Below are 13,754 nucleotides of genomic sequence, written 5' to 3'. Positions count from 1 at the left end.
AAAATATTTTGTTTTTGAAATATTTTACAAGGAACATTTTATGTCTAAATAAACAGAGAAAAACGAGCACATTCATTTTGTACAAATAACATAAAAAATTAAGGGTATACTTGATAATATATTTTTATTTTATAAGAATTAAAAATTAAAAAATTGAACAATAATCTACTTAATAGACATTTTATAAAATATATAATTTGAAAACTCACGTGAGGAAGTTCATACGGGCTATTTATATGCCACAGGACAAATAGATGGAATTAATAATGTAGATTCAGAAATAACAGAGTTGAAAATTGCAGGGTTTAATACTCAAAACAATAAATGAAAGCCCTTTTTTTATTCTTATTTAATTTCAGTAATAATTATAAATGAAAGCCCTTTTTTATTTTATTTAATTTAAGTAATAATTGAAAGCCCTTTTTCTTCTCCGGGTAATTTAATCACAACTTCAGAAGGCCATCTAGAAAGATGGACTGCAACCGTCTTTGACATGGAAGAAGTCTTATTTACACATTTATGGGGTCAAAGACTTGAAATTCTCTTAAGCGCGTCTTCATTTTGTCCAACTGGATCTATATATATATACACACACATGTGTGTGTGCGTGTAGTGTATATAAGAGAGAGAGAGAGAGAGAGAGAGAGAGAGAGAGAGATTTCATTTTATTTGAAAACAAAAGGGTAGTTTTGGAACTTCAATTATTGCTTCTTTTATTTAAAGTTCAAGACAACAGGGAGGGGTAGAAAGAAACAAAGAGCTAGAAAGAGAAAGAGAAAGAGAGAGAGAGAGAAACAGAATTTTGAAGAAAGATGGGTGATGTTGTATTGTTTGTGGAGGATTTGAAATCAGCTTCTTCAATCAGCTTTTGCAGAATCTGTCACGAAGAAGAGTTTGGGAGCTGCAATAGCTTGGAAGCTCCCTGCGCTTGTTCTGGAACTGTCAAGGTATATATATATATATATATACACATACACACACACACAAATATATAGCAAGAAGATCAAAATTATTTTGATTTCAAAATTTTTATTTTATGACAGTTTGATTTTATGTCTTGGTTTATTTCTTGCTTGTTTTGCAGTTTGCACACAGAGATTGTATACAGAGGTGGTGTAATGAAAAGGGCAACACTATTTGTGAAATTTGCTTACAGGTTTGAATTTAGAGGCTACATATATATATATATATATAATCTTGGGTTCCTCTGTTTTGATTTTCTGATTTTAATTTCAATTTCTTAAAAAACCCTTTTATCTTTTAATTTTAACATCAATTCTTATTGCTGGAGTTGACCACTTAAAATTACTCACACACTCTCTCTCTCTCTCTCTCTGTTTTTATCCTGTTTGGCTGCTGGCAATATTACAGTAGGAAACTGCTTCTCAAGGTTAATTCTATATATATATATATATATATATATATATATAAATATAATTATGTAAATGTTTCTTGTAGCTATTGAGGTAGAGAAACTCGTTTTGGTCTCTTTGTCTTTTTTTGGATAGGGAGAGAAAGTCTACTATATTGCAAGATTGGTATATTTATATTCTTAATTTCTTGTATACTCTTCTGTTCAGTGACAATAATTTTAAGCTACGCAATTCTTTTTTTTAATTTTTTTTTTTTTGGGTTATATAAATATATATATAGTTTTCATTTGTTTAGATATATATATTTTTATATACTGAGTTATATGTATATTTTATTATTATTTGTTATTTATAAAAACGTTTGTAATGTTGCAGAAATTTGAACAAGGGTATACAGCTCCTCCTAAAAAGCCCCAATTGGTTGTTGATACAGCAGTAACCATAAGGTATTCTACCATCAAATATATTTGTCACAGATATATATATATATATATATATATATATATACAATATGATAATTGAATGAGTTTCATGCACTAAATTAATTATTTAACAAATACGATTAATTTTTATGCGATATTTGAATTTTATAGCGAGCATTTGGTCTAATCGAGTCAATTCTGCCCTATTTATGTGGGACCCGCGTAGATTCCACATGTTCAGCTGGTTATTTCTATTTATCTATTTATGTAGATAACATCGTTCTATATGAAACACATAAAATAAATAAATAATGTTATTTACTTAAACGCACATTGTTAGATAACTAATATATATATATATTTCAAATGATACTAATAGTCTAATATACATTGTACAGAGGAAGCTTGGAAGTTCCAAGGAGAGAGAGAAGGACACAAAATGGAGGAGTGGCGGCCATGGCAGAAGGACGACAGAGGGTAGAAGAAACCGAAAACTCCGAATGCTCGTCGCCGGCTGATACAAATACGGCCTCTTGGTGCAGAACAGTGGCTCTCATTGTAAGTATTAATGAATGGAGTTACAATTAAATCAAGCTGTTCATAATCAATTCAGATTCCACTAATATATAGTATATATATATATATATATATATATATATATATTTGCAGTTTACAGCTGTTCTGTTAGTGAGACATCTGCTTGCTGTACTTAGTGGGGAAACAGAGGATTATCCATTTACACTTTTTACTGTAAGTGAGACATGATGCCAAGGCCTTATTTATTTTCTTTTTACAAAAAAACTGATATATATATATATATATATGGCAATTAAGTCACAATAAAATCTGGTGAATCTAACTAACTGAATTAAAAACTCTTGATTTGGTATGAATTTTGTAGATGCTTATTTTAAGGATGAGTGGAATTCTTCTTCCAATGTACATATTGGTTCGGACTATCACTGCCATTCAAAACAGTATCAGCCGTCACTATCAGGTACATGTGTGTGTGTATATATATATATATATACACACACACATATATAATTCTCTATATGCGTATTACTATATTAGTATAGTAGTGTGTACATGTATATTAATGTTTATACTTCAACTAAGGCATTTGTGTTTGTGTAGGAGTGTGATGATGAAGAGTCCAACTCTGATGAAGAAGAGGACGAGCAGCAGCAGCATCACACAGTTGAAATGCACTCACAACATATTTTTTCCTCACAATAGAGCTTCTAAATTGTATTATTATTATTATTACTATTATTATCAATAATTATTATTATTAATTTATTAATTAATTAGAGCATTACATCAATGCTCATCTGTTTCAAGGTTCCCCCTTTTTTGTTGGGGACCCACTGTATACAAGTCTACTGAGTAAAATATTTAAACTTTTATAGCTTCATTTAATTCTTCCAAATAAATTATCACAGGCTTCATTCCAAAATTCTGAAACAAAATTAATATAAATTATACCATACTTTTTACTGGTCACTTGGTCAGTAAAAGTAAGAAAACGTAATCTACAAAATGTTTTAGCACAGAGGTGCTTGAAAACAGAAATAGAAAATTACACTATTTTATTATAAAGTTCATGGTACAATACAGGTAATTATACTGCATCAGAGAGGTCACGTCCAACGCAATACAACCGTGTTGTACTGAATCTTAATGTGTTAAATTGCAGCAATATTATAAAGAGCAACACTATATAGATGGACAAAATAAGGCCAACTTCCTAGGACAACTCAATTATAACAGTTGGACACGCCGCACACGAGCGTTTTATTGTTCAAAATATTTTCTTTCCCTCCTATATATATATATATATATAAAGTCAACCAATTGAACAACACAAGTGAAGAAAATTCTTTCTCCTATATATATATATTCAATACTTTTTAAAAAAAAAAATTTATTTTATATATATATATATATTAAGCAAATTGGTACAACAGTTTGGCATGAGCATTGGTTGGAACTTCAAAGCAGGTAACTGGAAACGTAGATTAAGGAAACAAAAAGGGCACCTTGCAACCAAAGCATTATATATCAAAATGTGTAACAAGTACTGAATATGTCCACCCAACAAACAAAGGTATGAGATTCTGGTGGTGAGGTTAGCTTCAGATGTTGTTGTACTTCTCCTATCTATATAACAGCAGCGTGGGCTCTCTCACAGCTAGAATTTGTATTCCCTCCAAGTAAAATAAAAAATGAAAGTGATGTTTCATCAGCATTGTTACCAACAGCTTGGTACTTTGAACTAAAGGTACTGAACTTGCCCGAGAAATAGGGTTCTGAAAACACAATGTCACTGTCAAAACACTATCCATGAACCTAAAACATTCAGGTGTTGGGTACACACACACACAAGTTTATAACCCCATCCTATGCTCTCCACAAACTCATGGTAATAACTCAAATTTGCTGCCATCTCAATCACATCTTCATGACCATGATCTGCGGTTCCCAACTCCGTAAGAAACTACTATCATGTAGAAGTTATTGGACAACCTGAGATACCATGTCACCAGAGTGAGGATGAGATAACCCATCTGTGGTGAGATAACACATCCAATCACATAATGCCATCCGATGGTATCCAACAATTTCTCCAAGGTCAATATCAGTGCCAGGAAGTGATCTTACAATAAAGATGGAAACATACCGCCTGATCAGTATTATATTGTATCAAAACTTTACAAACTTTGGACAAGGTTTTTCGGTTCTTAGCACCTTGAGGAGCAGGGGTCACGGGATGGTTTTGATAGTTATAACTACTCATCACTGCCAACGTAAAATGTAAATAAAAAGATATTTTATAATTTGGACATTGTTCTATAAAACCAGTCCGATAGGCGCTTCATCTTCATTGCATATTCTGCATTTTCCCCAAAGTAAGCTTGTACATTGGACAGCATTACCATCATGTCATGCTCCATTGCTTTCAAGCTCCGATAGTAGTCGTTTTCTAACCTTAGCTTGATTACTTCGGGAGACAATGGAACTGGAAACCTGCAAGAATTCAGTGCGGCCCATTAATCAAACTTAATTCACTTCAGGAGATAATGGATTGCAATGAATTAACTACAAGTAAAACACAATTCATTCCAATCCTAGAGTTGGAAGCAAGCATGTACTTGTGCAGTTAACAATATGTCTCGCATGCTCTAGAGTAGTACATAACCACATTCAGCTATGCACCAAGGTCTTATAAATATATAAATTTCATTTTTGTTTCAGAAACCTTCGGGCAAGACAATTTTAGAAGGCAATGCGCAATTTACTCCAAGCTACCAATCAGAAGGTGGACAAATATTCTGAATAGATTAATGTTAATAACAATTAATTAGTTGACTTTGTCAGATAGCACATTGACAACCTCCTCATCAATTCTTATCTTTCACTGAGCTTTCTAATTGGTTCTTGAGATGTTCTAAGGGCAGGTCCATGAAGGCAAAGTTTATAAGGAGCTTCTCTTCTACTGTTTTGTGGAGCATTTGGCAAGAGGACTGCTAGACTGCATGATAGTGAACAAAGGACAGCTTTGCAGATTGTTGTTGGAGCTTCTTTGGATGATTCTATTGCTCTGCATATGAACCTAGATGTTTTGAGTGCTTTATTTTGATGTTGTTTCTCCTTGGTATGTTATTTTCGTTCTTCATTTGCTTTTGAATTGGAAATGGCATTACTCAAGTCATTTCTTTTCTTTCTTGTGTAACAAGGGAATGCCCTCCAATCTTTCCATGTACTTATTAATGTTTTATTATCACTCAGGGAAAAAAATTTGATGTGTTGAGGGATTTTGCTCTAGGAGGTGGAGACATGTAATGGAATATCCAATAGACCCCGTCCATATGAGAGTGGGGCAGCCCAAATAGAGGTGAAGCAAGAATGTTGATGGCAAGAGCTCTATCCAAATGGTCGTGAATATGGTGAATTCAAACTCAAGGTGGCAATGGCAATTGGATTTGCCAAAGCACTATCCTGCTCCTGTTGCTTAGACCATGACTTGAAACAGGGAGCAAACTCAGCTTTTCCCAAACTCTAGCTGCTGGTTACCTAATATATCAATCCTAGTGACCAATGCAGAACCATGTAATTCTTTAGCCCAAACACTCACTGAGTGATGCAGGAGCATCAGTGGCATCCAAGGGTGCTTCGAAAGATGATTTGGATCCATTTGATCAATTAAACCAACTTATGATTTATTTCTTCTTAAGTTTATTCTTGTATTATGTTATGTGGTTCCTATTCTTTATTCAGAATCATGTGCTAGTCATGTACGATTTCACTCATACTTATGGTCTTGTCTTTAAAACAACCGATTCCAAGCCTGAAAAAGGGTGGGTTGCATTAGATAGGCCACAACCATCATATAACCTTTATTGGACCCCTATAAACATGAATTTTGTATATAGTTTGACCATGTACAACGAAGATGAATAACTGTCCAGAAGTGAATGAGAGAGAAACGATCTACATTAGGGTAATGCTATGGAAAAGGAAAGATTAAAACTAACATGAGTAAAATAAAAATGAAATAGATGATAGCCTGAGGTATAAAATTTTGGTCTTAGATTTAACAGAATGAAAAAAAGGACTCGAGAGAGAACTCCAGAATGTTGGAAAAAGATTTATTAAGTTGAGTTAACTTGAGTTATGATAGTCATGTGTCTTTTGAAAATCATTTAGCCTATGTTAGTCAAGTGAGTCATTGAGAAGGGGTAATAAGGTCCTTTCATTAACTAGTGCAACAATAGGCTCTTCTCCATTATAAATTATCTCCTAAACTGATGAATGGATGACATCTCGTTATATCTCAAGTTTGAATCAGTTCATTAGAGAGGAGATGGAATCATTCATCTATTCAATATTGAAGATACTAGACAATATGCCGTAATTGCAGAGGCTTGGCATTATGATGTCAAGAAACCTATTGCAGGGTGATTGTGGTGCAACTCAAAGAAATACAGGTCATGTTTTCCATCTCTGAAGTCATAAACATGCCATAGAGCTCAATGTAGGAGTACCACAAGTCAAGAAAGTGGTAGAAGCAAGGTTCAATAAAGGTGAAAAGGGAAAAGAAATAGCATGATGTGGAATTCAAAATAGTACCGGCAGAAGCTCCAGAAGAATGGACAGCAGGCCAGTGGCTCTGTATTGCAATGTTCCACTTGTGGAGAAAGTGGACATGGATCATATAAATGTCCACAGCAAAAGGTGAACTTCGCTAAACTAAAAGATGAAAAGGAAATTCTAAAACAAACTGATGACCAATTTGATGATGAAGAGGAGAATGCGGATATCTTATGACAAAGAAATGGTCTATTGCACAAAACCCCGATGAGAACATGTTTCAGAAGGTAAGAAGTTAATGTTGCAGCCTCTAAGGGATCCCAATCCCAGCAACTTTAATGGCTGTCAGACACCTAAAAGTTTGAAGCAGAAAGTAAAGAGGTGGGAATTATTTATTTATTGGTAGGTGGATAAATGAGTTAGCACCTGAAAAATTAGCAACTATAGATCTCCAAGAGTTCATTAATGAAGAATTGTCGAGGTGTGTACCACCACCACTAAGAAATTATAGTTAACTGGTGTTGCATGTGTAAGAAGACGGGCGAATCAGTTAATCATCTCTTGTTGCACTGCAAAGTGGCAGTGGATGTTTGGAGTATGGTCCTGAATGTTTTTGGGGTAGATTGGGTTGTGTCAAGGACCACGATGGATATGTTAGAGGCTTGGAGAGGGAGACCAGTGGGCAGCCGTGTTAGAAAAGCTTGGATGGTAACCCCTCTTTGTGTATGGTGGGGGTTGTGGCACGAGCGGAATAGGAGATCTTTTGATGGAAAGGAGTCACCAGCGAGGGTTATTAAGTCGAATATTTTGCATTCTCTTTATTTTTGGGTTATTGGGAAAAATTGTTCATCTTTGGACAGTTTTTTGGATTTTGTTGACAACTTATCGTTGTAATGGCGCCTTTGGCGTCTTTTGTTTGCTTTTGTTAAGGGTTCGCTCCCCTTTGAGCGCCTTTGTTAATATATGTTTACTTATCAAAAAAAAAAAAAACAAAAGAAATGTCCGATATGCCAATAATTTAGTACCAAGAGCATCTTTCTGAAAAATATTGCCAAAAACCGCATGCCTCCAGCACAAGAAGCCCAGATGAAAAAAAAAAAAAAAAAAAAATGAAAAGAGCTAGAGCTAGTAGTGAAATGGCTAATGCAAGAGAGTTAAAACCAATGTGTCGTTCCGGCATTATGACATGAAGAGGAATGGTCATGAAAGATGCAAGTGGATAACCATGTAATAGAGTTACAGTCCGGTACAGGTTTCTACTTTCTAGTTCCCAAGTTGAGGACATGTTGGACATGCTGGTCGGATCAAAAGTCTTCTCTAAATTAATTTATTGATTGTGAGCATTGATACTCACTTAGCCCATTGATGACATCAATAATTGATTGATTATTAATTATCCATATCACAAGGTCTATCATAACTACACAAAGGTTGCTACAGTTTCGGGAAGCCAAAATGCACCATTGGGCTCCAAGGATGTCTGGCTGCAGACAGATTTCAAGCAGCAAATTCTTCATGGAATATCTCCTTAGGAACCCCTCATCTTTGTTTAAAACAGGCAAGTTACCCAACTAGTCAAAGGACCTTGTACAAGGGCATATTTAATGGGAGCCCTCCATGTCTCATAACAGCACCTCCATGACCATTCTGAGGGTTATCTCATGATGATCATAAAGGAAACAGCCAGGCCAGGAGCAGGACTTAAGGGCACCCCATATATTGCCTGATGCACAACTGATTCACCATCAACCCCTTGAAGTATGGAGAAATGACACAGCCAAAGGATACATGGCTGATTCGTCAGGCCTCATGATGCGCGGTCATGACACAGCTCTCTGGACAGTAAAGCTAGTAAAGGAAGTGGTTTGGTTGCTAAAAATCAAAGTACACTCTCATAGAAGGGCATTGTTCAATCTATCTTCTAGAGAGAGACATTCCAAACATCTTTATTCACAGAAGGTTACCAAGGACATAAAGACCTCTGGTATTCAAAACCTGTGGTCGGGTTAGCATGAGGCTACCACCACTGTGGGTCAAGGGTATTAGAGAGTCGTTATATTTTAAAGTTGATATATTTTATATATTTTTAGGGTAAGGGTAGCTTTGTCTTTTCCTTTAATTTTAGTTAGTTTATTATTATTACTTTATTCTCTTCTTTGTAATACGTCATTGTGTAATTTACAATAGAGTATTCTTCTTCTTTACTGGTCGTACAAATCTTTTCATGGCATCAGAGCAGTGACGACCTCGGCAATCAAAGCAGTGGCAATCGCATCTAATCATATCAACTTTGTTTGCAATTTCTCAGCATCTTTCTCATTCTCTCAGGCTTATCAACTTCGCATCAGCAGTAACCCTAAATTGGCAATAGAAATTTCACTTCTGCTTCAACTTTGCATTACACAATCGCATCATATCATCTGGTGTCATAGTAGCTTCCGCTGTTTGCATCGTATCATCAATTCTGGCCCTAGACTTCATCACAAAGCATTGCATGAATTCGTCTTCAGTTCTCTTCATTGCAAAGCACAGAAGGTCCCTTCAATCGAAAACCCTAATTTTGTAGCATCTCTCAATTGCACCTGTCACACCAGTCATACAAGTCAGCAGGCTGTTCTTCTGTTTGCGCTAAATGTAATTTCTGTTCACATCACAATGGGACCTTAGCATCTTACAGAATTGTACTTTGGAACAGTAGGGAACTTTGGGACTTTGTTTCACATCGCATTGCAATATAGCGCCAAGCAGAACATAGCCTCAATTGCAAACCCTGGTTTCTCTGTTTGCAGCAACTATCTCATCACACACACCATCTGTATGCTCTTTGTTCACAACCACTCTCTCTCTATTTGTGGTGAACCAGACGTCCAACGAACACGCAATCTTCTGAAATTACAATTGCATTGCTGAATTGAGCCATCAAAATCACATCTCTGTTTTTGTTTGATCGCAATCGCTCTTGCAGCAAGTCATTGATCCCGACTCTCATTCTCTGATTGCACCTTGATTAATCGCGTACTGGTGACACTCTGTTCAGATCATCGCTTCTTCTTCCTTTGGCTGCTGGACGAGTACAATTATTGTGTAAAAGTTGTTTGCCCAGCACAAGTCAGGTGAATAGGCTGTTGCAGTAGTAATTTGTTGATTTATTTTAAAGATGGCATGGTGTCTTGAATTAGCGAGAAAGGATTCCTTAAATTGTCACAACGCAGCCATTGCACAATCTTTGGATGTATCATCTTCATCAGCTCCCACATTGTCATTGATTACTGAGCAGTTGCAGAAGGTTCTTTCCACCCATGAATATCTTCCTCTGTAGATTTGTCTTTTCCAACTTCTTCAGGTATTTCTTGGACCACTTGGGTTTTTCACTCAAGTGCTACACATCATATGACTAGTGATTCTTCTTTTATTCACATCTACTTTCTCTCATTCGTTATTTGTTTCAGTTTATGTAGCCAATGGCACACCTATGTCATTAGCTGCAGGTGCACAATCCCACATCGCCTGAGTGTGGATGGAGCAAGTGTTATATGTAGATTCAACACCCTTCTATGATATAACGCGTTTTAAAGCCGTGATGGTCGTGAAGCCATCAGAACTCCGGAGTTAAGCGTGCTTAACCTAGAGTGGTACCAAGATGGGTGACCTCCTGGGAAGTGAGGTCTAAGGGAGCCAAAAGCGGACAATATTGTGTCGGGTAGGGTGAGGGCCGTCACAAATGATATCAAAGCTTGACCCAGCCGGAAGTGTGCCGACGGGGATGTCGGGCTCCCTAGGGGGTGGAATTGTGAGACTCGGTGGGTGGGAGCAGGCCTATGAGAGGTAAGGCTCTGGTGCGACCTATGTGTGCTCACAATTTCCACATCACTTGGGTGTGGAAGAGTGGAAGTGCTATATGTAGGTTCATTACCCTTCTATAACACAACGCATTTTAAAGCTTTGATGGCCATGACCCTATCAGAATTCCGGAGTTAAGCGTGCTGAACCTAGAATAGTACGAGGATGGGTGACCTCCTAGGAAGTCTCTAGTCCGGAGGAGCCAAAAGCGGACGATATTGCGTCGGGTAGGGTGAGGGCTGTTACAATCTCTATTGCACTATCTGATTTAGTTCATTCTGATGTGTGGGATCCTACTCCTATTTCTACTAAGGGAGGGTCCAGATATCATGTTTCCTTTATTGATGATTATAGTAGATATTGTTGGATTTTTCTTATGAAAGGCCGTTTTGAATTCTTTTCTATCCTTAGTGTTTTTCGTGCTATGATTCGCACATAGTATTCTTCTGTTCTCAAATGCTTTAGAGTAATTTGGGTGGAGAGTATAATTATAGCTCCTTCCTTGATATGCTAAAATATGATGGCACTATTCATCAATTTTCCTGTACAGAAACTCCTGAGCAGAATGGTGTTGCTAAGCAAAAGCATCGACATATCATGGAGACTGCACATTCACTTTTGTTATCTGCTAGTGTTCCCAATAGTTTTTTTTTTTTTTTTGGGGGGGGGGGGGGGAGGTTGTTCTCATGGCTATACCAACTTTTGTTGCCTCTGGTCTTTCTCCTTTCAAACAATTGTTTGGCAAGCCTCCAGATTATTTTCCTTGAAGGTTTTTTGGTTGTACCTGTTATGTTCTTCTTCCTAAAGCCACTCGTACTAAACTATCTGCACGTTTTGCTATGTGTGTATTTCTTGTTTATGGTGAAGGCCAAAAAGGATATTGATATTATGATCCTGTTGCTCAAAAGTTGTATGCGTCTCGTCATGTGGCGTTTCTTGATCATATTCCTTTCTTTTCTATTCCCTTTAGTCCTAGCAGTTTAAGTAAGTCTGATCTCATTTATATTGATCCTTTTTCTGATGACATTTCTAGTACGTCTTCTATTGGTGATGTTTCCTCTTCTTCTGCACCGAAATCTTCCTTTGTTGTTCCTCCTCCAATTTGTTCACACTTGAGCTCACAGGAATAAAGAAGTTGACAAATTTAGGAGAAAAGATTAAAATTGTATATTAATTGAAAAAGCCAATACACGGCTTATATACACAAATTACAGCCTGTACAGAGCTAATCACAGGGAGATAAAATAGGAAACTAACCTTCCTAACTTTCCTAAAAAATGAATTAGAATGAATTTCTATATTAGTGGGATTCTCTAACTTATTATCCTATGATTCTAGGAAAGTCAATAATACACATAAAATACATTCCTAACGAATCCACCTATGGAGGGAATAAATCTTCTACTTTCCAACACTCCCCCTCAAGCTGGGGAATATGCATCTTTCATTCCCAGCTTGGAAATAGATTCTTGAAACGCTGCACTTCCTAGTCCTTTTGTAAGCACATCAGCAAGTTGACCATTGGTTGAGACGTACGGAGTACAAATTAAGCCACTATCCAACTTCTCCTTTATGAAATGTCTATCTACTTTCACGTGCTTTGTTCTTTAATGTTAAACAGGATTGTGAGCAATGCTAATGGCAAACTTGTTGTCGCAAAATAACCTCATTGGTCCTTCCCATTTGATTTTTAAATCTTCCAGAATTATTTTGAGCCATAGTAACTCGCATACTCCTTGAGCCATTGCTCTAAACTCTGCCTCCGCACTCAATCTAGCTACCACATTCTGCTTCTTACTTCTCCATGTTACAAGGTTGCCTCCAAGGAAAGTACAATAACCCGTGGTGGAACGTCTATCAATGAGTGAGCCTGCATAATCTGCATCAATGTATGCCTCCAAGACTAATCCAGTGTTCCTTTTAAATAAAATTCCCTTGCCAGGACTAGTTTTTAGATAATGTAGTACTCTGTATACTGCCTGTAGGTGAACTTCTCTTGGGTTGTGCATAAATTGGTTAACCACGCTCACGGTATATGCAATGTCTGGCCTTATGTGAGCAAGGTATATAAGCTTCCCTACTAATCTCTGGTACCTTTCCTTGTCAACGGCTGGATCTTCACTTGCTTCCCCGAGTTTGTGATTTGGATCAATCGGTGTGGATTTTGGTTTACATGCTAGCTTCCCAGTCTCCCTTAGAAGATCAGTTACATATTTCTATTGTGAAATGAAAATGCCTTCTCTGGAATGGGCTACTTCAATTCCTAGGAAGTACTTCAATCTTCCTAGTTCTTTTATCTCGAATTCTCTGATTAAGCATTTTCTCAAGGCTTCCTTCTCCTTCTCATCATTTCCTGTCACAATTATGTCATCGACACATACCAAAAAGGCCGTGACTCCCCCTGCATCCGAGTGTTTAATAAAGAGAGTATGATCTACTTGACTCTGTTTATGTCCAGTGGCAAGCATTACTTTGGCAAATCTTCCAAACCAGGCCCGTAGTGATTGCTTCAGGCCATACAACGCTTTCTTCAGTTTGCAAACCCAGTTGCTGCTCAGATTTCCCTTGAAGCCTGAAGGGATATCCATGTATATTTCCTCCTCCAAATTACCGTGAAGAAAAGCATTTTTTACATCAAATTGTTCCAAGTACCAATTGAAGTTGGCTGTTAGTGATAACAAGACTCTTACCGTACTCATTTTAGCCACCGGAGCAAATGTCTCCTGATAGTCAACACCATAGGTTTGCATGTATCCCTTTGCCACGAGCCTGGCTTTGTATCTCTCCAAAGATCCATCTGACCTGTACTTCACTGTAAACACCCACTTGCATCCTACTGTCTTCTTTCCTGGTGGTAGGTCGACAATTTCCCACATTTGATTCTTCTCTAGTGCCTGCATCTCTCCTCTCATAGCATCTTTCCATTTCTCATCAGAAAATGCCTCAGATAATGTATCAGGAATATGAATAGTGTTTAGGCTGACTAGGAAGCTCCTATGTGCTTCTGAGAATTTTTTAAATGACA

The 13,754-nt window shown here is 36.9% G+C and overlaps 2 protein-coding genes across 4 annotated transcripts in view; one reads left to right on the top strand and one right to left on the bottom strand.

Annotated features, from left to right (window-relative positions):
- The first annotated feature begins 667 nt into the window (after positions 1–667).
- LOC132306156 (uncharacterized) lies at positions 668–3,212 on the top strand. Its single transcript, XM_059803412.1, has 7 exons — positions 668–947; positions 1,085–1,156; positions 1,749–1,819; positions 2,194–2,353; positions 2,465–2,545; positions 2,697–2,792; positions 2,933–3,212. The coding sequence occupies exons 1-7, from the start codon at positions 813–815 to the stop codon at positions 3,032–3,034; spliced, it is 717 nt and encodes a 238-aa protein (XP_059659395.1). The 5' UTR covers positions 668–812; the 3' UTR covers positions 3,035–3,212.
- Positions 3,213–3,816: 604 nt separating this feature from the next.
- The window catches only part of LOC132306154 (uncharacterized), a 76,161-nt gene continuing 66,223 nt past the window's right edge, over positions 3,817–13,754 (bottom strand). For all 3 annotated transcript variants that reach the window (XM_059803409.1, XM_059803410.1, XM_059803411.1), the window contains one exon: positions 3,817–4,825. In XM_059803409.1, the coding sequence (XP_059659392.1) occupies positions 4,630–4,825 (196 nt within the window). In that variant the 3' untranslated portion in view covers positions 3,817–4,629. The remainder of the gene's footprint in view (positions 4,826–13,754) is intronic.

This window comes from Cornus florida, unplaced genomic scaffold (genome assembly GCF_030987335.1).
Source record: "Cornus florida cultivar Cherokee Brave unplaced genomic scaffold, ASM3098733v1 CherokeeBrave_3.0.0_Hap2_Chr05, whole genome shotgun sequence".
NCBI classification, from domain to species: Eukaryota; Viridiplantae; Streptophyta; class Magnoliopsida; order Cornales; family Cornaceae; genus Cornus; species Cornus florida.
Note: the sequence above shows the minus strand (reverse complement) of the source record. Positions and strands in the feature narration are given on the sequence as shown.

What these genes read in the sequence shown, in the direction of transcription:
- LOC132306156 (XM_059803412.1), top strand. Translation starts at nt 813, where the DNA reads ATGGGTGATGTTGTATTGTTTGTGGAGGATTTGAAATCAGCTTCTTCA. An exon ending in CTTGTTCTGGAACTGTCAAG is followed by an intron (nt 948 to 1,084) that starts GTATATATATAT and finishes CTTGTTTTGCAG; the next exon opens with TTTGCACACAGAGATTGTAT. An exon ending in GTATCAGCCGTCACTATCAG is followed by an intron (nt 2,793 to 2,932) that starts GTACATGTGTGT and finishes GTGTTTGTGTAG; the next exon opens with GAGTGTGATGATGAAGAGTC.